Source organism: Erpetoichthys calabaricus, chromosome 6, assembly GCF_900747795.2.
Source record: "Erpetoichthys calabaricus chromosome 6, fErpCal1.3, whole genome shotgun sequence".
NCBI lineage: Eukaryota > Metazoa > Chordata > Cladistia > Polypteriformes > Polypteridae > Erpetoichthys > Erpetoichthys calabaricus.
In genome coordinates, this window is record NC_041399.2 from 148,501,209 (window position 1) to 148,525,200 (window position 23,992).

At 39.9% G+C, this 23,992-nt stretch overlaps 1 protein-coding gene across 1 annotated transcript in view; it reads right to left on the minus strand.

Moving 5' to 3' along the window:
* Positions 1-10,706, minus strand: part of LOC114653584 (POU domain, class 6, transcription factor 2) — a 58,151-nt gene extending 47,445 nt beyond the window's left edge. Inside the window, exon 1 of the mRNA XM_051928779.1 lies at positions 10,473-10,706. Within this exon, the coding sequence (XP_051784739.1) occupies positions 10,473-10,706 (234 nt within the window). The remainder of the gene's footprint in view (positions 1-10,472) is intronic.
* Positions 10,707-23,992: the final 13,286 nt, after the last annotated feature.

Genomic DNA, 23,992 nt, shown 5'->3' on the forward strand with positions numbered 1-23,992 from the left:
CTAAGGGCAGCCCTGGCGTAGTCCAACTCTCACTGGAAACGGGTTCGACTTACTGCCGGCAATGCGGACCAAGCTCTGACACCGGTTGTACAGGGACCGAACAGCCCTTATCAGGGGGTCCGGTACCCCATACTCCCGGAGCACCCCCCACAGGATTCCCCGAGGGACACGGTCGAATGCCTTTTCCAAGTGCACACAAAACACATGTAGACTGGTTGGGCAAACTCCCATGCAACCTCCGGGACTCTGCTAAGGATGTAGAGCTGGTCCACTGTTCCGCAACCAGAACAAAAACCATACTGAATCCGAGGTTCGGCTATCTGACGGACCCTCCTCTCCAGAACCCCCGAATAGACTTTTCCAGGGAGGCTGAGGAGTGTGATCCCTCTGTAGTTGGAACACACCCTCCGGTCCCCCTTCTTAAAGAGGGGGACCACCACCCCAGTCTGCCAATCCAGAGGCACTGTCCCTGATGTCCATGCGATGTTGCAGAGACGTGTCAACCAAGACAGCCCTACACCATCCAGAGCCTTGAGGAACTCCGGGCGTATCTCATCCACCCCTGGGGCCCTGCCACCAAGGAGTTTTTTGACCACCTCGGTGACCTCAGTCCCAGAGATGGGGGAGCCCACCTCCGAGTCCCCAGGCTCTGCTTCCTCATTGGAAGGCATGTTAGTGGGATTGAGGAGGTCTTCGAAGTACTCCATCCACCGACCCACAACGTCCCGAGTCGAAGTTTGCAGCACACCATCCCCACCATATATAGTGTTGACACTGCACTGCTTCCCCCTCCTGAGACGCTGGACCAGAATCTCCTCGAAACCGTCTGAAAGTCGTTCTCCATGGCCTCCCCAAACTCCTCCCATGCCCGAGTTTTTGCCTCAGCAACCACCGAAGCCGCATTCCGCTTGGCCTGCCGGTACCTATCAGCCGCCTCCAGAGTCCCAGAGGACAAAAGGGTCCGGTAGGACTCCTTCTTCAGCTTGACAGCATCCCTCACCACCGGTGTCCACCAATGGGTTCGGGGATTGCCGCCACGATAGGCACCGACCACCTTATGGCCACAGCTCCGGTCAGCTGCCTCAACAAGAGAGGCACGGAACATGGCCCATTCGGACTCAATGTCCCCCACCTCCCTTGGGACGTGGTCGAAGTTCTGCCAGAGGTGGGAGTTGAAGCTACGTCTGACAGGGGACTCTGCCAGACGTTCCAGCAGACCCTCACAACACGTTTGGTCCTACCAGGCCTGACCGGCATCCTCCCCCCACCATCAAAGCCAACTCACCACCAGGTGGTGATCAGTTGACAGCTCTGCCCCTCTCTTCACCCGAGTGTCCAAGACATGTGGCCGCAAGGTCCGACGACACGACCACAAAGTTGATCATTGAACTGAGGCCTAGGGTGTCCTGGTACCAAGTGCACATATGAACACCCCTATGTTTGAACATGGTGTTTCGTTATGGACAATCTGTGACGAGCACAGAAGTCCAATAACAAAACACCACTCGTGTTCAGATCGGGGGGGGGGCATTCCTCCCATTCACGCCCTTCCAGGTCTCACTGTCATTGTCCACGTGAGCATTGAAGTCTCCCAGCAGTACGAGGAGTCCCCAGAAGGTATGCCCTCTAGCAGCCCCTCCAGGGACTCCAAAAAAGGTGGGTACTCCAAATTGCTGTTCGGCGCATACGAACAAACAACAGTTAGGACCCGTCCCCGCACTTGAAGGCGAAGGGAGGCTACCCTCTCGTCCACCAGGGTAAACCCCAATGTACAGGCTCCAAGTCGGGGGGCAATAAGTATGCCCACACCCGCTCTGCGCCTCTCACCGGGGGCAACTCCAGAGTGGTACAGAGTCCAGCCCCTCTCAAGGAGATTGGTTCCAGAGTCCAAGCTGTGCGTCAAGGTGAGCCCGACTATATCTAGCCGGAACCTCTCGACCTCACGCACTAGCTCAGGCTCTTTCCGCTTCAGAGAGGTGACATTCCACGTTCCAAGAGCCAGCTTCTGAAGCCGAGGATCGGACCGCCAAGGTCCCCCGCCTTCGGCCACCACCCAACTCACACTGCCCCCCGACCTCCTTGGCCCCTCCCATAGGTGGGAGCCCCATGGGTGCAAGCCCGGCCACCAGGCGCTCGCCATCGAGCCCCACCTCCAGGCCTGGCTTCAGAGGGGGGGCCCCGGTGACCCGCATCCAGGCGAGGGAAAATGCCGTCCAAATTTTTTATTCATCATAGAATGTCTGTTGAACCGCACTTTGTCTCATCCCTCACCTAGGACCAGTTTGCCTTGGGTGGCCCTACCAGGGGCATAAAGCCCTAGACAACAGAGCTCCTAGGATCATTGGGACACGCAAACCCCTCCACCACAATAAGGTGGCGGTTCGAGGAGGGGTTAACGTATGTAAATAAAAATTATTAACTGAATACAGTAGCTGTAAAAGGTTATGGTGCTTTATGTGGGAAAGTATATTTAGGTGAGAAATGCAACACATGAAAATAAACATACTTGGTTGTTTTTGTGCTACAGTGGTTGGAAATGCTGCTTCATAGTTGCAGGGATCTTTGTTCAGTCTTTGACCTAATCACCATCTTTATGAATTTTACAGTATATGTTCATCAGATGTCAGCCATGGATTTTCTGTTAATACTTAGGTTTCTTCCCACATATAAAAACATGTGAATGTTACCTTCATTCTTGACTTCTAATTTGCCCTGTAAGTGTGGATGTGGAGGTGAGTGTGGCTTACACTGGACTGGCATCCTATGCAGGGCTGGATTGGACAAATTACAGCTCATGCATTCCTGTAACTGGCCATTGAGGGCATAGAAAATGATGAATGGTTTGAATGAATTACTTACATTTATTATATATAGTGATCAACTACTAGTGTCTGTTTCACGCTGCAAGAGAAATTTATTTTCTTGTGTTTGAGATTTCTATTGAGTAGGAAATTTTAGTTTTGCAAATTGTTCTGAAGAATACTTCTCTTCTGCTTTACTAATGGTGTAGACAACAACACAAAAGGCTGACCTTCTAAGACTCCAGGGTTTAAATATACAGTCATCATTTCTGGTCTGGATTTATGTAGTTTATAGCTCACCATACCAAAACACAGAGTATTGTTCACACATCCAGCAGTGACATCCTTAGCACTCATTTTAAACATCTGTCAAAACATCTTTTATTTGTAGCTAAAGGCACTTTTCTGATCCCCTGCAGTGCAGTGCAAAAACATTCCTTTTCATTAATGCACTTAAAATGAAAAGTCTACTATTTTCCCGACCATCAGCTTACCTTTAGAAATAAAGCCGATCTATAACTTGCATCTTAAAGGTGGTTTCAGCCTTGCTTCTTAGGTTTTGAATTTTAACGAGGGATTACACAAAATATCATACAGCATCTATAATATTTCTATAGTATAATGAGTTTGGAAGTAGCAAAAATAAGCAGCTATACAGCATAAGAGTGTAGTCTAGAGGTGATTCTAAAGAATTTCATTAAATTCATCTCACTGGAACTGCAGCTCACCTTTTTTGCCCCTTATACATTATGAAAGCCCTCACATTATATATTGGTACATGCAAAAATGGTGACTTGTATTTGTATGTTCATTCTTTAGGGGCTTAGCTCTTAAAGTGGTGAGATATATTACATTTTTGTAACTAAACTGCTATAAATTCTTTGTTTTAGTTTTTTCCTTCTTTTTCTCTGAATGAGACACCTAATCTGCTGTAGCAATGGTCACAGTTCACTAGGCTTATGGACATACATCACCCTGGCCTGTAAAAAATCCTAAAACATCTACTCCCTTTTTATAGGGTGAGACTACTGCTGATTCCAGGGTGCATGGAATGTCAACCAGGGGCTGTACTATAACTACATGAGGTTAAAAGAACGAGCTAGTCTGAAATGTAAAGGGGAGCAATCTTCAATATTGCTTGAGATCGCACACTTTGCCAGAGCTGTTTCTGAAACTGTAAACAATATCTGGGTATTTTGTTAAGGATAAAACAGCACTAACATGTTTTATGAATGGACAAGGAGGAAAAGTGTAGTCAAAAACACGAGCAAAAGAAAGAACCAATAGTCTATTGAAACTGTCACCAAGTCCAAAAGACTGCTATATTGAAGAACAACATCTGTAAGCCTGTTGCATCAGTAACTTCAGGCACTACTAACTTGTGGTTGTTCAAGCCTATTAAGGCAGTGATAAACATCAATAAATACCCCAAACCTGGTGGCACCCATGGGAACAAAAATGGCATCCAAAAAATTTTGCAAATTATTTTTAATTATAAGAAATACTGTTGTAATACAAAAAATATATATTTTTTTAATTCTTTATATTAAAATGCCACAAAAAGAGCAAAACATGAAGGATAATTAAATATTACATATACTGTAGCTTCATAATACAGTGAATTCCAAAGTTATTCATATATGTGGTGTTTTTTCAAAAAAATACACACAAAAGAAAGGGATGATTATTGAAGTACACAAGGTAATATATGAATGAAAAAAAAAACAAAACTACGTTTGGACCTGTCCACATAGATATTTGTTGATTCACTACTTCCCTCTCCCTAAAGTACCATAAATCTTTCAGAATCACCTCCCATCTCTGTATCTTTTACTAGATCTGGCCTTAATTCCTCCCACACCAGTCAGCCTGCTTCATGACTGTAAGCAGGAAAAAATTTATAAACCCTACCTGATGTTTTCTTGCTTGGCCAAGCAGGGGCAGGTTTATTAAGTACTGAATCTACCATTACATGGTGCACATGGTGGACCCTAAGGCTTTTGAAAATCTGAAACCTTTGGACTTGGATGTCTTTTACTGTCCTCTATCCAGCCCTCCATTCAATCTATTGTCAGCATGTTGTCACTATCCCAGACAAGCATTACCTGCAACTCTCTGGCTTCCTTATGAAGAAGCTTCCCAAGAAGCCAAGACTTTTCTTTACTTTATCTCTTTCTCCTATTACTGCTTATTAGGTAAGAACGTCTGGGCCATTATTTACAAAAGAAGAATTTGCTTTTAAATGTAAAGAAAGAAACATCCTTGTGATGGTAATCTTCAATTTGTGATGGTAACCTTCAATTTCCACTCTAGGATTTTGTCACAATTCTAATTGTTTTATTATTATTGTAGCAGACACCTTTAGCAAGGGTGACATATATCTGTATCTATTACAAATATGGCGAGGGGTCACCAGGTCAAGGGCACCACCAGATAGCATAGAGCAGGAGAGGGTCTTAAAAAGACCTACCAAGACAAACAGATGCAACTATACCGACTGCTTATGACATTACATACTCTTGGTGTACTGGGTGCAACCGAATACAGAAGAGAGTGAAATGCAGATTAGCCTGGATACTAAAGAAAAATAAATGTCACAACAACAGAAAGGGATGGATGATCTGTTAAGGAGGGGGTTTGTTGGAGAGAGATGGCAAGAGGCTGTAATATTTCCTGACCACCAGGTAAGTGAACAGGGTTCCTTCCTATAAACAGAGGGACCAAGTTGAAGGAGAAAGTCCACCAGACATAATTCCACATCAGGGAATTAGAGCCACCTTACCATAAAAAGCACCTTGAGTGTACAGTTCAGAGGAGATTTTAGGGTGAAGACTCACCTGACAGGAGGTAGAAGCCAGGGTCAAGGGAGAAAGACAGTACTTGGCGTGGCTTTGATGGTTAGGTAGATGAGCTGTCCCACCTGATAAGACAGGGCACAGCACACACATACAGCAGGTAGGTCCAGAAATGCTGTAAGGTAGCATGGGCTGAATTGTATTTTTTTCTCCCTTCCTTGTATCATTGTTATAATAGAAATGCTAAGAGTTCCCTCTCCTATTGCTATATATATACTAGGGGGCTTCGCCCCCTGCTCGCTTCGCTCGCCAACCCCCGTGTTTGGTTTTCCGGATACACATTTTTAAGATTTTTTTTCTTTGAATTGTTGCTATTTCATTAGTTTCACTTTTATTTCAGAACTTCTGTAAAAACAATATTTGTAATCTTGCGAGCCCCAATATGCTGAATCTTTTTAATGAGGTCAGGATAGGTTTCTCTGTTTGGAATTTCAGCACAGACAAAACGATCTACATCCATCCATCCATCCATTTTCCAACCCGCTGAATCCGAACACAGGGTCACGGGGGTCTGCTGGGGCCAATCCCAGCCAACACAGGGCACAAGGCAGGGAACCAATCCCGGGCAGGGTGCCAACCCACCGCAGGACACACACAAACACACCCACACACCAAGGCCAATTTAGAATCACCAATCCACCTAACCTGCATGTTCTTTGGACTGTGGGAGGAAACCGGAGCGCCCGGAGGAAACCCACGCAGACACGGGGAGAACATGCAAACTCCACGCAGGGTGGACCCGGGAAGCGAACCCGGGTCTCCTAACCGTGAGGCAGCAGCGCTACCACTGCGCCACCGTGCCGCCCACGATCTACATTATCAGCAGTTAATAATTTTTTTTACAAAGTAAAAAAGTAAGTAGAGTTCTGCATTGGACTCCTGTCTGTAAAGTCGTGCTATTTTCCTCTCATAGTGCCAAAAGTACATGGGGTTACCAAGGTGATACCCCAGCTTTTTTCTAGGTTTTTGTACAAGGGCTAGACAGAACGTTTTTGACACCTGGGGTAAATTTAGGTTTTTAAATAAGCAGACAGATAAATATATATACATAAACAAAGTAACCAATAAATTCATGTGCAGTAAACTACGTTTTTGAAATTCTCAAGATTCTTTATTTGTCACATGCATAGTTATACAGGACAACACGCAGTGAAATGCATCTTGATCCACTTATCAAAAACTGTGCAAAGTTAGAAAAATATCAGTTAAATTAACAAAAATTCATAGATTGAAAGATAACAGTATAGTAGAACATAATAAATAAGTAAAATTATGTGAATAAAGTAGAATTAAATGTTAAGGTGAAATAGTGTAGTAATTATTGTGCAAAACCAAAGTTAGACTGGTGCATAGTTAAATGAGGCAGTTTGTTTGTTTGCGCTACTGCGATCTTTATTTTTTTTTTATATTTTCTAATTTTCCTACTTTCATATCCTTTAATGTTCTCCACATGTGTATAGCGCTGTTTTTTTTTTTTGAGCCTTTCTAATTTCACTGGTTTCATAGTCTCTAACCTGCTCTGCATGTGTTTAGTGCCAACGTTTGTAAACGTCATTATGAAGTTCTACTTTGTCATTTTACTCATTGTCATTTAATTCTGAGCCGTACAGTACAATACATAGAACAGAATAAATCCTCAATACAGTATAAAAATAAAAATTCTAGAAGTATGGAGTAAAATTTCACATTAGATGATATCACATAATATGATTTGGATTTGAAGACCTCATTCATCAAGCTGCCTCCCCCATTTTGCCATTCCACATCTGAAATAGTGCTAATCCGATGAAAGGACCCCTCATTCCCACGTCCCCATTCATCAGGGATGACTTTACCTTAGGCAGGCAATCTACAATTTAAAGAGATTGTTATTTTCTTGTGAATTGTTACGTATGCATTATTTTCACTTTTACTTTAAAAACTTTTGTAAAAACAATACTTGTTTCTTTATTTCCTGCCCCGCACGAGGTTACATCTCTTTCTTCCCAGACGTATAATACTGCTCGTGTTGTGAAGGGTGTTGCGGCTGAACGTACGCTAAGGATATGCCTTTGGATCATTTGCTGTCTTTTTTCTGCTTGCTAGCTGCCTCTTCTGCCTGCCGCATGTTGTTGTTTTAAGAGCTGGGAACACATGATGCTTGGCTGCCAAAAGCAATCCAACAACTGCTAGCTTAGAGGTCTGTTGACTTGTTTTAAATGATGGCTCACTGCCTGGTCTCGCGTGACGTTGTAAAAGCAATACCTGTCCTTTATTTCTGGCCACGGGCATGGTTGAATTCTTTCTTGCAGGATGTATAACGCTGCTCGTGTTCGGTTGGGGTAGCTGCTGTCGCAGCTTTCTCCACATGTGTATAGCGCCGTTTTTTGTTTTTGAGCCTTTCTAATTTCCCTGGTTTCATAGTCTCTAACCTGCTCTGCACGTGTTTAGCGTCAACGTTTGTAAACGTCTTTATGAAGTTCTACTTTCTTTTACTCATTGTCTTTTAATTCTGAGTCGGATTGGACGTGCTTTTTTTCAATTCCACTTGTTCCGGGCTGATAATTACTTTCCTTATTTTCTGAATTTGCACCTCGATTATTCTTTTTTGCTCTTTTTTCTGTCCAATGCATCTGAGTCTCTTTTCTCTGCGCCCGATTGGACGTGCTTTTTTTTCCATTCCACTTGTTCCGGGCTGATCATCACGTTCCTTATTTTCTAAATTTGCACCTAGATTATTGTTTTCCTTTTTAGCATTTTTTTCTCTCCATCCCTTTTGGGTCTCTTTTCTGTGCGCTTTTCTTTCTTCTTCGTTTAATCGTCGACGTTTCATTTCTACCCTATTACCCTAGGTTCTTGTCTATAAGCCGGACTCATGTATAAGCCGGAGACCAAAAATCATACGAATTTTTAAAATAAAATCGCATCATAGATAAGCCGGACTCATGGATAAGCCAAACGTACTATAACCTATAACTAATAGAAGGGAGGGAGGTCAGTGGTCTCACTCGCACCCATTTAATTTCTTTAAGGGGGGAGAGAGTGTGAGATATTGGCGTCTCTCTCACTCCCCGCATGGCGCGGTTGGAGCGGCCGGAGCGCGTTCTTTCTGCTCTGGGCGTCACCGAGTCAACACGTGCACGTAGTGGTCATTTAAATTGTGATTTTATATGTAAGCATATTTAAATATATATCGCAGATTTTTTGCTGGTTCGCGGATTTCTGCGGACAATGGGTCTTTTAATTTCTGGTACATGCTTCCTCAGTTGGTTTGCCCAGTTGATTTCATACAAGGGACGCTATTGGCAGATGGCTGAGAAGCTAGATTGCTTACTTTTCTTTCACCCTTGCGCTGACTATCTGTGATCCTGACGTATGGGGATTGAGCAGGGGGGCTGTTCGCACACCTAGACGATACGGACGCTCGTCTAAAAATGCTGAAAGATTATCTTCACGTTGCTATCTTTTGTAAAGCTGATTCCTGAAAAGACATGCTGCACAGTGCTTCGCATACTTAAAAGCTCGAAGGGCACGCATTGATTTTTGACTGAAAAACAAACTCTGTCTCTCTCTCTCTCTTCCTGCTCCTGCTCCTGACGGAGGGGGTGTGAGCTGCCGCCTTCAACAGCTTTGTGCCGCGCTGCTTCGCATACCTAAAAGCCAAACAGCACCATTGATTTGTTTGCTAGAGATTGTTTTCTCTATCTATGTGACACACACACCTTTGAAGAGGAAGATATGTTTGCACTCTTTTAATTGTGAGACAGAACTGTCATCTCTGTCTTGTCATGGAGCACAGTTTAAACTTTTGAAAAAGAGACAAATGTTTGTTTGCAGTGTTTGAATAACGTTCCTGTCTCTCTACAACCTCCTGTGTTTCTGCGCAAATCTGTGACCCAAGCACGACAATATAAAAATAACCATATAAACATATGGTTTCTACTTCGCGGATTTTCTTATTTCACGGGTGGCTCTGGAACGCAACCCCCGCGATGGAGGAGGGATTACTGTATAAGCCGGATTTATGTATAAGCCGATATTCTATTTTTTCATTTTCACAACTTTTTTCCTTAGATAAGCCGCGGCTTATAGACAAGAACTTAGGGTAATTTCTAACGTATTGACCTTATACACTTTATATGCACTGAGATCCCTGGAGCTGTGTGTGCTGCATGACTGCCTTTACACTACTGATTTGTTTTTCTGGATATTGCTTGTAAGTAGGGTGTGTCTTGCAAGACTCTCGTTCTATGTTCCCGTGAGACGCACCGTGGCAGGTCTCTTTCGTCTCGCGGGTCTTTAAATTATCTTCTAAGAAGATCACGTATCGTAGACTATCAGGACAGAGGACAGGATTTCTTTTTATAATAGAGAGACAGCTGCCAGAAAATTTCAGGTAATTCCAATAGGAGGTGTCAAGACAACCATCTGTGCCATTATCACACCATTTAAACCATTAATAAATAATTTATTGATATCCACCAATGACTTAAATAAATACAAATCATCTAAACTTGCCAATTTTTAGTCTCTGTTTTTAGGCATTCAAACAAGCTCTACCTAATGTGTGCCTGCACAAAAGGTATAATCTGTAAGTTCTTAAAACATTTTGAGGACTTGTACACAAGCATCAGCACAGATCAGCACAAATCATTTAAAATACCCTTGAATCTCTGCATCTATTAACATATACTTTGTTCATCACTGAAAAATACTATACAAAATGGTGGGTTTAATGTTTGATTGGTTGTTAGGTAATTAGCATGAAAGACACTTAAAAAAAAAACTTGAACGATTGAATGATTGATTGATAGGTTGCTTAAATCTAAAGTTATACCTGTTGGCCTGGTTTGATTGGTGATAATGTTATTCCCTGCGTATTAATGACTGGTAGGATTTGGTTGCCAATAACCGTGGCTATGATCTGGCCTTGAGCATTTGTGAGGAGCTGAGGAGTGACTGGCTGAACTTGAAGACCCTGAGCTCCACTTCCCGTCTGGCTGGATGGCACTGCGGAGTTAGGCATCAGTGGAATTGTCCCAATGATCTGAAAAGACAGGATAAATAACATATTGTGAATACACGGTGACCTAGGTATGTGTAAAAAAAACCAAACCAAAAAAACACAAAAATGTATAGATTAAAAAAACAGTACAAATTATCTTATGCGCTGCTTATTTATTTGTATGCTCCAAAAAGAACAGTGAAGGCATTATTTAAGGTTTTCACAAAACTGTTAATGTCATAATTAGGAGTGAGGACAAGTTTCCTATTCATTGTCAAACTGAACTGAAAATATTTACAAATTATTACAAATACTATGAATATGAGAACACAGTCCATCTATCCATCTACTTTCTAAACCAACATCAGGCAGTTGCGAGGCAGAAACTAGCCCTGGACAGTATGCCAGGTATCCATCCATCCACCCATTGTTCCATTCATCCACTTCTGACCAAGCTTAATCAACTTTTAGAATATCCTGGCATTATTGGGAGGGAATCAAACCTTTTATTTGACCATTTTACTTTATTCCAAGATTTGAGTGAAAATGAATGCAAGAAGGAACAAATGCCCCATGCAGCAATGTGGACACATCTCATGATTCCATAAGCACAGAAGGTCCAATTTTCCAGGCCATTCCCTCAAAGAGAAAATTATATAAACTGGGTGTCATTGATAGTGCAGGAGCAGGAAAACTTTTAAACACACTAGTGTACACTGAACATTTCCATTTGATTGAAAGTGTCTTGCATACTAATGAACAATCTATTTAAAATTTATAAAACATTTTAGTTTCTAAGAAAAAAAATACTTGGTGAATTTTTTCAACTACAATTAATATAGTGGTACAATACTATGGTTCCACTGACTTAAGGTTTCAGAAGAAGAAGAGCAGAGATATCACAGCCATACCATTGTAAACCCTACTCTTTTTATACTGCATCTATCCAGTCTTTATCCTGCTTTGGTCTGCGGTGCCCATGGTCTGGGCAATGATGGATATATGGCAAAACCCAACTCTAAAATGTAGAGTCAGCCCATTGTAGGCCACACATCTGTACCTGATAAATAAAGTTCAATATGATTACATTTATTTTTCTCTCAGCTACAATTCAATTATTTTGAAATGCTAAGGAATGACAATATAGTAAGCAATGATAGCAATGGATAGTAATGGATAAGATGCATTACTTTCACAAGTCATATGCATTTCTCACATTAACAAAAGTGATGAATATCTATATTCAAGTCAAAATGTGCTTATGCACAAATTCTTATTTTGCATGAAAGATAAATGAAACCCACCAAGTTTCCTAAATATGGAAGCATTAGTTATATTTATTTTAATGAACTTCAATGTGCTGCTATAAATGGTATATGTGCATTTATATAAAATGTCCAATTATTTAAGGTAGACAATATCAACACACCAACAACAAATGGGGAAAAAGCAAGGTTTTTATTTTGCTTCATTTAGGTTTGTTGCTGTATACAATGTTTGTGATCACATGGGATGAAATACTCTGCTTTAAAAAATAATCGCTTAGATTCCATGACAATGGCATATTGCTCATTTGCACTGATCATGTAGCTCATTTAAAGTAGGGTCAACACAAGCCCATACAACAGGAGATGAGAAAAATGTTGTTTATCAAATAGCTGGCAAAGATCTGAGCCAAAAAATCTAAAGATCCAAACTACCAAAGCTAAAATGCAAATGGAACTCATAGTCAAAAAAAAAACACAAAAAATTCTGACTCCCTAACAAGGTCTGCAATAACTAATGTTGAGAGAAGATTGTTTTTAGAATACAAAAACATGTACACAGAAAGCAGCACACAGCTATCATATATAGGGAGAAAGTAATGACATAAGAAAACATGTAACCCCAATATCATGTAACTAGCAACTGGTATGGGGATAGTAAACAATATGATTGTGGTCATGCAAAAATATAGAAAAATACAAGCATCCACTATATAAATAGTGATACAAAATGGTGGCAAGAAACAAGTTCAAGTTTATTGTCATGGTTAGGAATCTCAAATTCCACTTACACAGGGTAGCTGTAAGTCCCAAGTTGAGGCATTTTGTGATCAACTTTGACGGTACAACAGTGTTAAATATTGAATCGTACTTTATAAACAGGACTCTGGCATAACAGTTTTTATCATCCTTGTTGTTATGGAGTGTAACAGACATGGCATCCTCCGTGGACTGATTATGATGATATGCAGTCTAGAGGTTATCATTTCTATCTTGAATATTCTGTTTAATTTCTCCCAACACCAGATTCTTACATGATTTCATTACAATTGGAGTGAAAGCTGCCAGTCTATAGTCATTCATACAGTCTATCTTTGTTTTTTTGAAGCAGGCTGGGATCACAGATTCTCTAACAAAAATATTAAAGGTATGACTGCTATTAGCTATTAGATTTCTTAAAACAAGCCTTGAAATTCCATAATTACAATCAAAGCACAAGTGTAAAGAATTTAATACCTCAAAGATGCAGATAAAAATTTTTAATACTATTAAAACAATGGAAAATAAGAAAAAATAAGCACTGAAATCAATTCAGTATGGTCCCAAACTATAAGAAGATCAATTAGAAACCTCCTTCCTATTTAGGTTAGACAGCCCAAAGGCCAGCTTGAAACAATGACGTTTTAACCCGTCATCTTGTTAATGGTAGTTCACAGCCTCTGATGACACACTGACAATGAGAAACTGTCCAAACAATGGGATGATGAAAGTGTCAGCAAAACTGGAGATTAAGAGATTCTGAATCTTTGTTTCCAGAAACACCTAAAACAAGTGCTTAACCTCATAAATTGATGAAGAAAAAGGAAAAAAATAATAATAATAACAAACCCATCCACAACACACCTTACTGAAAAAACCCAATTGACCATAGAGTCAACAAGTTAGTTAAGATGAGGGCTCAGCGGGAGCAGGAAATGTGGTAAGGGCCTTGTGTGAAAGAGGTTTTACATTTTATATTTACAGTATATATATTTACAGTATATATATACACACAGTCAGGTCCATAAGTATTTTAGACAGTGGCACAATTTTCATAATTTTGGCTCTGTATACCACCACAGTGTATTTGAACTAAAGCCAATCATTATGTGATTGAAGTGGAGACGTTCTGCTTTAATTTGAGGTGTTTACCAAAACTATCATATGAGCCATTTAGGAATGACAACATTTTTCTGCATACAGTAGCTCCTTTAGCTCCAGGGCCTCAAAAGTATTTGGATAATTGACCGACAACTGTTCCATAGTCAGGTCGGAGCAGTTCCCTCATTATTTCATTAATTAAGCAGATAAAATGTCTGGAATTGATTTCAAGTGTGGAAATTGCATTTGGAAGCTGTCATAGTGAACTCTCAATATGAGGTCCAAACAGCTGTCCATGCAAGTAAAAACAGGGCATCATTAGGCAAGAAAACAAAACAAACCCATTAGAGAGATAGCAGAAACACCAGGGGCCTCATGTACAACACTGTGTGTAGAATTCACACTAAAACATGGCGTATGGACAAAGGTGAAAATGTGCACATGCACAAAAAATTCAGATGCACAAACTGTGTGTAAGCCAACTTTCATGCACTTTAGCTCCATAAATCCTGGTCAACATGAAAAGTAACACACTCCTCCCAGAATTTTGCATATTTTAATATGAAAATCAATATAAATAGCTACTTCTGTTCAGTTAAAAGACAATGTCAAAAGCATGTGAAAAAAAGAATTTCAGTGGATGCAAAGTAGAGGCAAGGAAAAACGTAGTGTTTGTTGGTTTATGCAGTGGTATAAGCAACAAAAGAGTGACAGAGACACTTGAAAATTCAAATTCAGAAAGTTGCACAGTGCCTGAAATAAAAAAGAAGTGGTCAGATATCACAGTCGACATGAAAAGACGAGTCGCTGCCCACTGTTTCAGACAATATTACAAAAGCTGAACCCCATGCTGATAACATGATGGTGCTGCTGTACCGAGTACGGCTTTGGGCGCTGGCTGCTCATATGCCTCTGTCTCAGAAACTGCTGGGAGGTCATCTGGCTGTGTGCTAATGGACTTTTCTGAAGTCACAAAACGGAGTAATGGATGCTATAAGAGATCTGGCCAATGAACTAAGGAATATGAGGACTGTACTATGTGACATTGACCACAATTTAAATGAATCAGTTAAAAAATAAATACTGCCTCTGATTAACTGCTTTTACATTCTGGTAATTACATTCAAACGAAGTTGTAACGCTGTCCAATTTGGCAGGTCAGGGTCGGGTTCATCACAATGCATCTCTTCAGGTACAGGCAAGCCACGATTGTGTGATATATTATTATATATGCAGGATGCTATATGCCTGCACAATGCGACACACTTTCTGCGGACTGTTGAGAAGCACATTAATGGAGTAGAAATACATTCTATGTGTACATAAGCAAATTCATTATCGGGAGGCCCCTTTATAGTGTAGTGATGGCACGAAGCGACACAACTGATTGATTCTCTGCTCTTTAGATGGCTATTTTAGGTGACACCTTCAAAAGAACTGATTGCCTTTTGCTGCAATATTTGGAAAAAGTACCTGCGACTGTACGGAGCTGACGTTTTCATAGATTCTTCAGCTACAGATGATGCAATGCCATACATTTGGAAAACTGGACGTTGCTGTGAATTGCGCTTTTAACCCTTTGCAGTCGTATTTAATTTTCAACGTCACGCTACATTAGTCGTAATTAATTATTGAAAAAACGCCAATAATTACAGCAGTTATTTTTTTCAAGCACGTAGGAATAACACAGGCCACTTTTCTCGACCAGGCGACTGTGCAAATCGGTCAGAAACTTGCAGGGCCACCAGCGGTGGCCTGACGACCTATAGCGCACTTTTTACTAAGGCCAGTTTTCTGGCCTAACGACCGCAAAGGGTTAAGTTTCACAGTTCAAACACAGTGTAAGAAGATTATATATACCTGGACGACAAGTGGATAATACCATCCTGTGCAGCTGGCATGGCACGACTTGATTATGTTTGTGAAATACCCAATCGGTCAGCAAGTTCACAATGAAATGCTCCTGTGGTTAAAAACCTGAGAGTGGACAGAACTTGCAAAAGAGCAGGTAGAGCACAATTCCTCAAAGTCTGCCTTTGTAAAACCGGCAAAAGTTTAGCATACACAGCTCCAAGACGATAGTTCGTGGAAATTGAAATCGACTTAAAAACCAGTCATCATAATCATCTATAAATACGCACTCTTCTAATTCTTCCATTTGCGATGTCTTCTAACAATGCTAAAACAGCTATGGTAGCTGGAACAGTTTGGTCATTTCATGCATTATTATATTGTTATTGAATGATTACAATCAAGTGAATAAAATTTGTAAACAATATGCAATTAATTTTGGTGTATTTGATAAACCCCGCGTCATTGATGCGAATATGAAAAAGAAAGGTAAATGACACTGAAACAGTAGCACTGCTTTGATGCCGGGTGCCGCCAGTTTGTAAAATTGACCAGAAACTGCGTACGCAAAGTATAGGGTAACCGTGAAAATGTGCGTTGCTTTACACCAAGTTTACTTCTTATACATCAAGTGTGCGAGGAAACAGGCGTATGCACCATTTATACCTGAGTCCCCAGGAGTGGTCAAATAAACCATTTGGTACATTCTTAAAAAGAAGGAACACACTGGTGAACTCAGCAACACCAAAGGTCTGGAAAAAAACAGAACACAACTGTGATGGGTGATCACAGAATTCTGTCCTTGGTGAAGAAGAACCCTTTCACAACATTTAGCCAAACCAAGAACAACTCTCCGGGAGGTAGACCTATCATTGCCAAAGTCTATAATCAAGAGAAGACTTCACAAAAGTAAAGACAGAAGGTTTATCACAAGGTGCAAATAACTGGCAAACCTCAAGCATAGTAAGGGCAGATTAGACCTAGCCAGAAAACATTTTTTAAAAGCCTGTCCAGTTCTGGAACAGTTTTCTTTGAAAAAATAAACTAAGATCAATATATACCAGAATGTTGGAAAGAGAAGTGTATGGAGAAGAGAAGAAACGGCTCATGATCTGATGAATACCAAATAATCTGTAAAACACGACAGAGGCAGTTTTATGGCATTGTCATGCATGGCTGCAAATGGAAGTCATTCACTAGTGTTTATTGATGAAATGACTGCTGGCAGAAGTAGCAAGATAAATTCTGAAATGTAGAGTGCTATACTGTCTGCTAAGATTCTGACAAATGCTGCAAAACTGATAGAACGATGCTTTATAGTACAGATGGACAATGACCAAAACATACTGCGAAAGCAAACCAAGTGCTTTTCAAGACAAAGTAGTGGAACATTCTTCAATGGCCAAATCAATCAACTGACCTCAACCCAAATGGACATGCATTTCACTTGCTAAAGACAAATCTTATGGTAGAAAGTCCAATGAACAAGCAGCAACTGAAGACAGCTGCAATAAAGGCCTGGGAAAGTATCACTAGGGAGGAAACCCATCACTTAGAGATGGCCATGGGTTACAGACTTCCAGCAGTCATTGACTGTAAAGGATTTTCAACCAAATATTGAAAATGATCATTATAGTTATGATTATGTTAGTTTGTTCAGATACTTTTGAGCCCCTGGAAAAAATGGGGGTGAAGCTATGCAGAAAAATGTCTGTCATTCCTAAACTGCTCATATGTCATTTTTGGTAAGACCCTTATATTAAAGCTAAAAGTTTCCACTTCAATCACACAATGATTGCTTTAATTCAAATCCATTGTGTTGGTATACAGAGTCAAAATTATGAAAATTGTGTCACTGTCCAAATACTTAAGGACCTGACTGTAAAAGAGAGCAGGAGAGAGGAGGTAAAGGCACCAACAGCAACTTGCTTTGTCCTGTTTTACTTACACTTAGCTTTCTCCTTCTGCTAAATCATCCCTCCACTGATATATAAACTTGATCTCCTTGATATTATTCTGGGGGTGGAGCTTTTGCATTTGTTGCTCATGTGAAGTACATTGAATTATTTTGTGCCAGAAGCCAGTTCAACAACACTGCTGCAGAGGTAAGGAAGTTATTAACCTCAAAGACTATTTCGGTATACCTGTCTCGACAGAGTCTGCAAAGGGAGTGCTGATGTTGTTTTCTCTTCGTGGTTACACATCTGCAAGGACAAGTAGTCTGCATCTCTAAGCGTGTGCTTTTTACACTTCCCTCAACTATCGCTATCCCGATCCCTATTATTCCCTCCTAAAACTGTATTATTTTTTCAGCTATTCACCACTGTGACGTTAAGCAACATGCAAACGTTATGGTATGTTGTGTGTGGACAATAGAGATAGGAAAGTGTAACAGGGCATATCTTTGTCAGCCTTCCATCTTCAGAATCTGGAACATTTCCTTCCATACCTATCAACCTCTTAGCAAAAGAAATCTGGGCAAAGCCTAAAATAATGGAGGATAAAGGCCCAAAATAGGGATATAAATATAACATTGCTAGGATAAAAGGAAGTTTTCTTTTATAATACATAGCACCAGACATGACTGGACTGTATTTTTTAAATAAATGAACATGTAAAGAATTGTTTCTCTTTTGTTGTTTTTTGTGGGGTTGACATACTAGCAGAGCAATGTTAGGCATTTTGAGAATTTTTGACACACTGAGCCCAAAAGGTTTGCTATTACTGTACTAGGGTGAGGGTTTACTGCTCTATTGCAAAAATTATTGTTCTTGCTATTTTTAAATTGGATTGTGTTTTTGTTAATGCATTTTGTTATTTAATATACACCATCTACTTATATTCATTTTACATGTAGTTTAACAAATTTGCATAAAGAGACATAGTTTTGCATTAGCAGTGGCTGAAGACTTTACATAATTACAGTTAATGTCATCAATACCTGAATTCTTGAGGCATCTGTTGGTAAGGACAGATTTTGACAATTGCTTTAAACTGAAAAAATGCTTCATTTTAATATTTGAAATATAAAATACATTGATGACTAGCAGCTGGAGACATGCAAAAATATGTCTTAGCATTGCTAAAAGTAGAAAGCAATCATTACTGCACAGATTGCCTGAAATCATTAGCATGTGACAGAATGAGCCGCTGACTGGAATTAATATGATCGATTACTAATTGGTGGTGTGTATAAGCACTATAGACATTTTAGTTAGGATATTTCTTCTAAATTAATTAAAGCTACTTTGTGACAGTGAAGATCTAATTTATCTAAACCTAATTGGTTAAAAGCAGTTGGTAAAAGAAATTAAGTGGATAATAGTCTTTAAGTAATCCAAGCTTTTCCTAATAGACAAAGTAAATCCATTCAGCTAATTTTGCAAATTATCATGTGGGAGCAATACAGAAGAAATGAAAAAACTCAAGGCTCCTCAATGCATTTGCTGCTAAAGCAAAACACAGAATCAGTCAGGGTTCACTAATGCTTTCTTCTTCTGTAAAGATTTGTTAAATTTTAAATTTCATTTTTTTTCCAGGGTAATAATTGTTTCTTGATATTTTATGGAATGTGTAATGAGCCTGACACTGCTTCTAGCATTTTACTGTTACTAAGAGATCAAAGTTGTGCAATAAATGATTTTTAATATTACAAATTAAGAATACTAAACTAATTGATCATTAAAACATTTTAAATAACTGATAGCAAATCTATTATAGGTGTCACAGTGTTGTGTCATGGATCCTGAGATCAAATCCAAAGCCCAACTGCTGTTTCTGTGAAGTTTAGATGTTCTTTTCTGTTTGCAATGAGTTTTCCCAGGGTTTTCATCTTAACCTATTGGATAATAAGAGGTGAGCTCATATGTGTGTGAGTAAATGGGCAATCCTCAAGGGCTGATTCCAGCCTTGCTCTCAGTGTTGCAGGGTTTAGGATCCATGACCCTGAGCTCAATTAAAATTATTTCACAATACATGAATGCATTAAATCAGCAAGAAGCCCTAGCAATTGATGCAAGAATAAAATCTACAGTGATATTTAACATTCACATGAAGAAACCTATGGATGAGTTTTCTTTCCTGACATTGTAATATAAATAAGTATAGTGATAATCATAAATTGGCAGATACAGAAAATAACTGCAGAATATTGTACAGAAGCAAATAAACAGAGGATGGATCAAATACACTATGTTACTGTCATTTTGATTTCCTCTGGAAGATTAAATATACAAGCAAACCCTAAGCACATTATTAGCAGCTCCTGAATTATCAGTGCCAGTGTGAAGTCGTTGGATTACAGAGCTTAGGGCTGTGAGCTAGCAGAATTCACACTCAGCGTTAACATCACCATATGAGGTTAGGCTGGCTTAGATAAGGCTTTTAAAGGGTTATGCTTAATCTAGAAGGGAAAGATGTTTCAAAATGCATATAATACTCAACAGTCACACAAATGATACCGACGAGTTTGAGAGATTCCTAAGTAATAACAATTGGCACACTATGAGAACCTAGAAAGCAGTATTGTGATGTATTTTAGCTTTAGTAACAAGTTCATCTTTTAATTTATGTAAGTTAATAAAAATATGAGATGTACATTTTAATAATAGTTAAATCTCAGCACACCACTTGGCTGACTCTGCGCTGGCTACCTTCTTTGCCATGAAAGAGAATGATTTTTGGTGAAATGCATGTGTGTGAAATTAAACACACGCATGTTACCTTGAAAAGGAAGCATTGTTGCTTTGTGCTTAATTTTTTCCTTTAATGTGTCCTTTGTATCTGGCCAGCATGGTTGGTGATAACGTTCCTGAACAGGAAGCCAAAGTAATGGAAGGACAGTGGAAGACTGTTTGCCAAGGCTACATACATATCCATCATTGTTCCTGGTTGGATTCTGCGTATTAAATGTAGTTCATGTGGAAGCCTGTTGGGGACCTCTGGATCTACTAGATGGAGCTTTTGGGAGACAACTTCCCTGACCTTATTCGACAAACCAAGAAGTATACCTGAGATGTACTGGAAGTACTCCTGGGTCCGGTTTTAAAGGAAGTCTCTTCTCCTCCGTCAGATGAGTCAGAGTCTGGAGTGGAGTATGGAAAAAAGCTCACTTGAATTGTAGGAGGATGAAAGAAAACAACAGTTGTGAAGAAAAATCTTTGTTTTAGAGGTTAGTTGGAGAAAATAAAGAGACTTTTAAGCTTTGTAGTACAGTAATAGGTTTACTCTGGGTTTTGGAACGTTAGATGGCCCATTCAAAGGAATAAAACGAAAATGAGTAACATACAGACGTTGTGTAGTATGTCTTTGTTACTCTAGCATTCACTTCCCACTTTTCATTCAACTCAAATTTGGAAATCCAGAGCCTATCCTTGCTACAGTAGCCAAAAGGCAGTGTTTCACCTTGGGCAGGACACAGATTCATCATATGCTTTTTAGTTCTTCAATTATTAGTAATATATTTTTGCTTTCTAATAAAAGAATTCTTCTTTGTATGACACACTGTTGAAAGATCAATCTTAATCTACCTAGGCCGGCTACTCAGCTCTGAAGAAATACACTTTTATCTTTCAACTGATTACATCCCTAAAGAGATGCAGTTTTAGGATGTCAAAACCCTCTTCTTAATCCAGTATGATACCTTCACTTCCTACACATGTATAGCAGGAGGATCCTGTGGGCAGACATTAGTTGAATGAGATATGAGTTGACTGTGCATCTCTTGGTGAGTAGCTCATAACTACAGTCAGTGTAGGCATGAAAATGTTCAATATAAAGCAATTATTTTTTAGATCATGTAATCTTTTTTGCTTTTAAATTCTCATATACATGCTATGACTGCCAGCTTCCTTGCAGTGCTGCTTCTAAACATGCACTTACTTTGTTGGTACAAAATGTGACAGACACTTCTGCTGCTTGTACACAGGCTTGTAAAGAAAATAGACTGGAAAAAAGCCTGTAAACTGCAGTGCCAAGTTAAGATAAATTTTGATTGACAAATTGTGAGGCTCATCAGACCAACATCTTGCAAAGGAGACAATTCCTCATTTTTGCATGCTGTTAGCTGACATTAAAAAGAAATCTCAAAAGACTGATCCTCATCTCAGAAAAAAGAGAGAGTTAAAGAGAAAAAGCAAGATTTGTCTTTTAAACAAATGTACAAGCTTATTGCTATACATTTTGGTTAGACACATATGTCCAAATAAAACACTAGTACTATTAATTAGTCAATGTTTAGTTTTACTATAAATATACCTACATTGTTATCAATCTTGCATTCTCAAGACACATAATTACTGTGAAATCTTATATATAAATGTCTACGCATGGAAGTGTGTGTGTCTGTCTGTCTGGCCCGGAAGTGCGAGGCTATGGCATGAAGCTCATAGAGCCGGCAAGGCAGCCCAAAGTTAACGAGTCAGAAGAAGAAAGAAGGGAGGCTACAGCATGAAGCCGAAAGAAAGCGACTCTGCCGTAAAAGTGAAATGACCAAGGGAAGATAAATGAGAGAGAAACTTGCTTAGCCTCTGATAGATAAGGGGGGCGAGCATGTCCACAAAACAAAACCGCAGATTCTGCATTTCATTTTTTTTCTGACGATTTCAATAGTTTCTAGGAGCCTGGGCTTTTTACAGCACAGGCTTACACACCTCCGAGGATATGCAAGTGAGGCCAGCATGTTGGCAAAACGAAACATCCGAAGAGAGAGTCACTTGCTTATCAGCCATTACAGAAGCGTGGCGAGCACATCAGCAAAAATGTGTCCCTTTTACTTTTCTTCCTGCCGCTAACACACAGGCGAGGTGAGCACGTCGACAAAATGAAACCTCAGAAGAAACACAGTGGCTTAGCCGCTAATGCACAAATGATGCAAGCACGTCAGCAAAACAAAACTTCCTAGGAGAGAGATGCCCAGAGTAGTTCCTTTCAATTACCTGACATTTCTACATTTCAATTTTTTTTTCTGACCATTTCAATGGTTTCTAGGACCCCATGCTTTTTATAGCACGGGCTTACACAGCTAGTTATGTCATAAGAGGCTATTCCTACACTTAAGTGAATGATAGGAAGGTAAATGTATTTTAAACAATGTAGTGAATATTGGTAAATTTTCAGAACCTTCTTTGTAATTTCTACATTGCATGAGCTCCATGTTATTACCCATCAATGACAGTCACAATGCAAGAATCAAGTAAAAAGAAGAAGCCATTCATTTTCAGGTCATTTGTATGTACATTCCCACACTCACCCATGTAAAGTAAATTTAAATCTCTAAATTAGCTTAACATGTACATTCATGAGACATAGCCAATAAGTGGGTGTCCAAAGAAAATCCTCAGAAATGTAGAAAGTAGTCACAGCTTCTCATTGCCATCCTCTCTAACCCTGGCATCAATAAGACTGCCCTCAGAAGGTTTGGATGGATCCCTTTATGTGTCTTGGTGAGGACAGATGTCAAGGATGCATCAGGCAAGCACAGGGGTGTCCCAAAGACTGGTGCTGGGTCCTCTCCTCTACTCTCTATACACCCAATCACTAAATCCCATTAACCAAACCATTGGTTTTCTTAAATCACTGCTATGCAGCTGTACCTGTTTTTCCCTATGTTCTCTGTTTAGCTTGGCTCGCTATTAATAACACTCGCCAAGTCGGTATGAAACCTCAGGGTGGTGATCAATGACCAGCTGTACGTCACTGACTTTGTGGCAACTGCGTCTCTGTTTCACTCTATGCAAGATTTGCAGGATCAGTCTATATTTGATGGTGTATACAGCACAACTCCTTGTCCAGGCTTTCATCTTGTAAAGTCTGGACTACTACCACTCTCTGCTGGCAGAGCCACTGCAAATGATTCAAAATGCAGAGGCATGTTAGGTGTTCAACCAGCCAAGGCAAGGCACATGTCACTTTTCTCTTCAGCTCACTACATTGGCTCCCTGTAGCAGAACATATTAAGTTCAAATTCTTGATGCTTGCCTACAGAATAGTCAGTTGGTCTCCTGTATGTGGCATGGCATCAAATCTAAATTCAAACTAATTTCACGTGTAGCTCCTAGCTGATGGAGCAAGCTGTCACCTCCTGGTTCCTGACTGAAATTCTGAACTCTAGTAAAAGCTTCAAAGTTAATTAAAGTTTAAAAGCAAGGCAAAATACATACAACCTTATATACACAGTACAATGCACATGTGTGCAGTGGCTTGGTACCCCAGGGCTGGTTTAGTCCAAGCTCCTGGAGCTGACACTATAGACTCCACTCCTATAGCCACAGTATGTTAATGAGTAGTTCCTGCCTGTAATGTGATTGCAATCAAGTAGGTTTATAAGGTCAAGAGAAGGATTAAACCACAACATAAAGACTATAAAGCAAGGAAAGG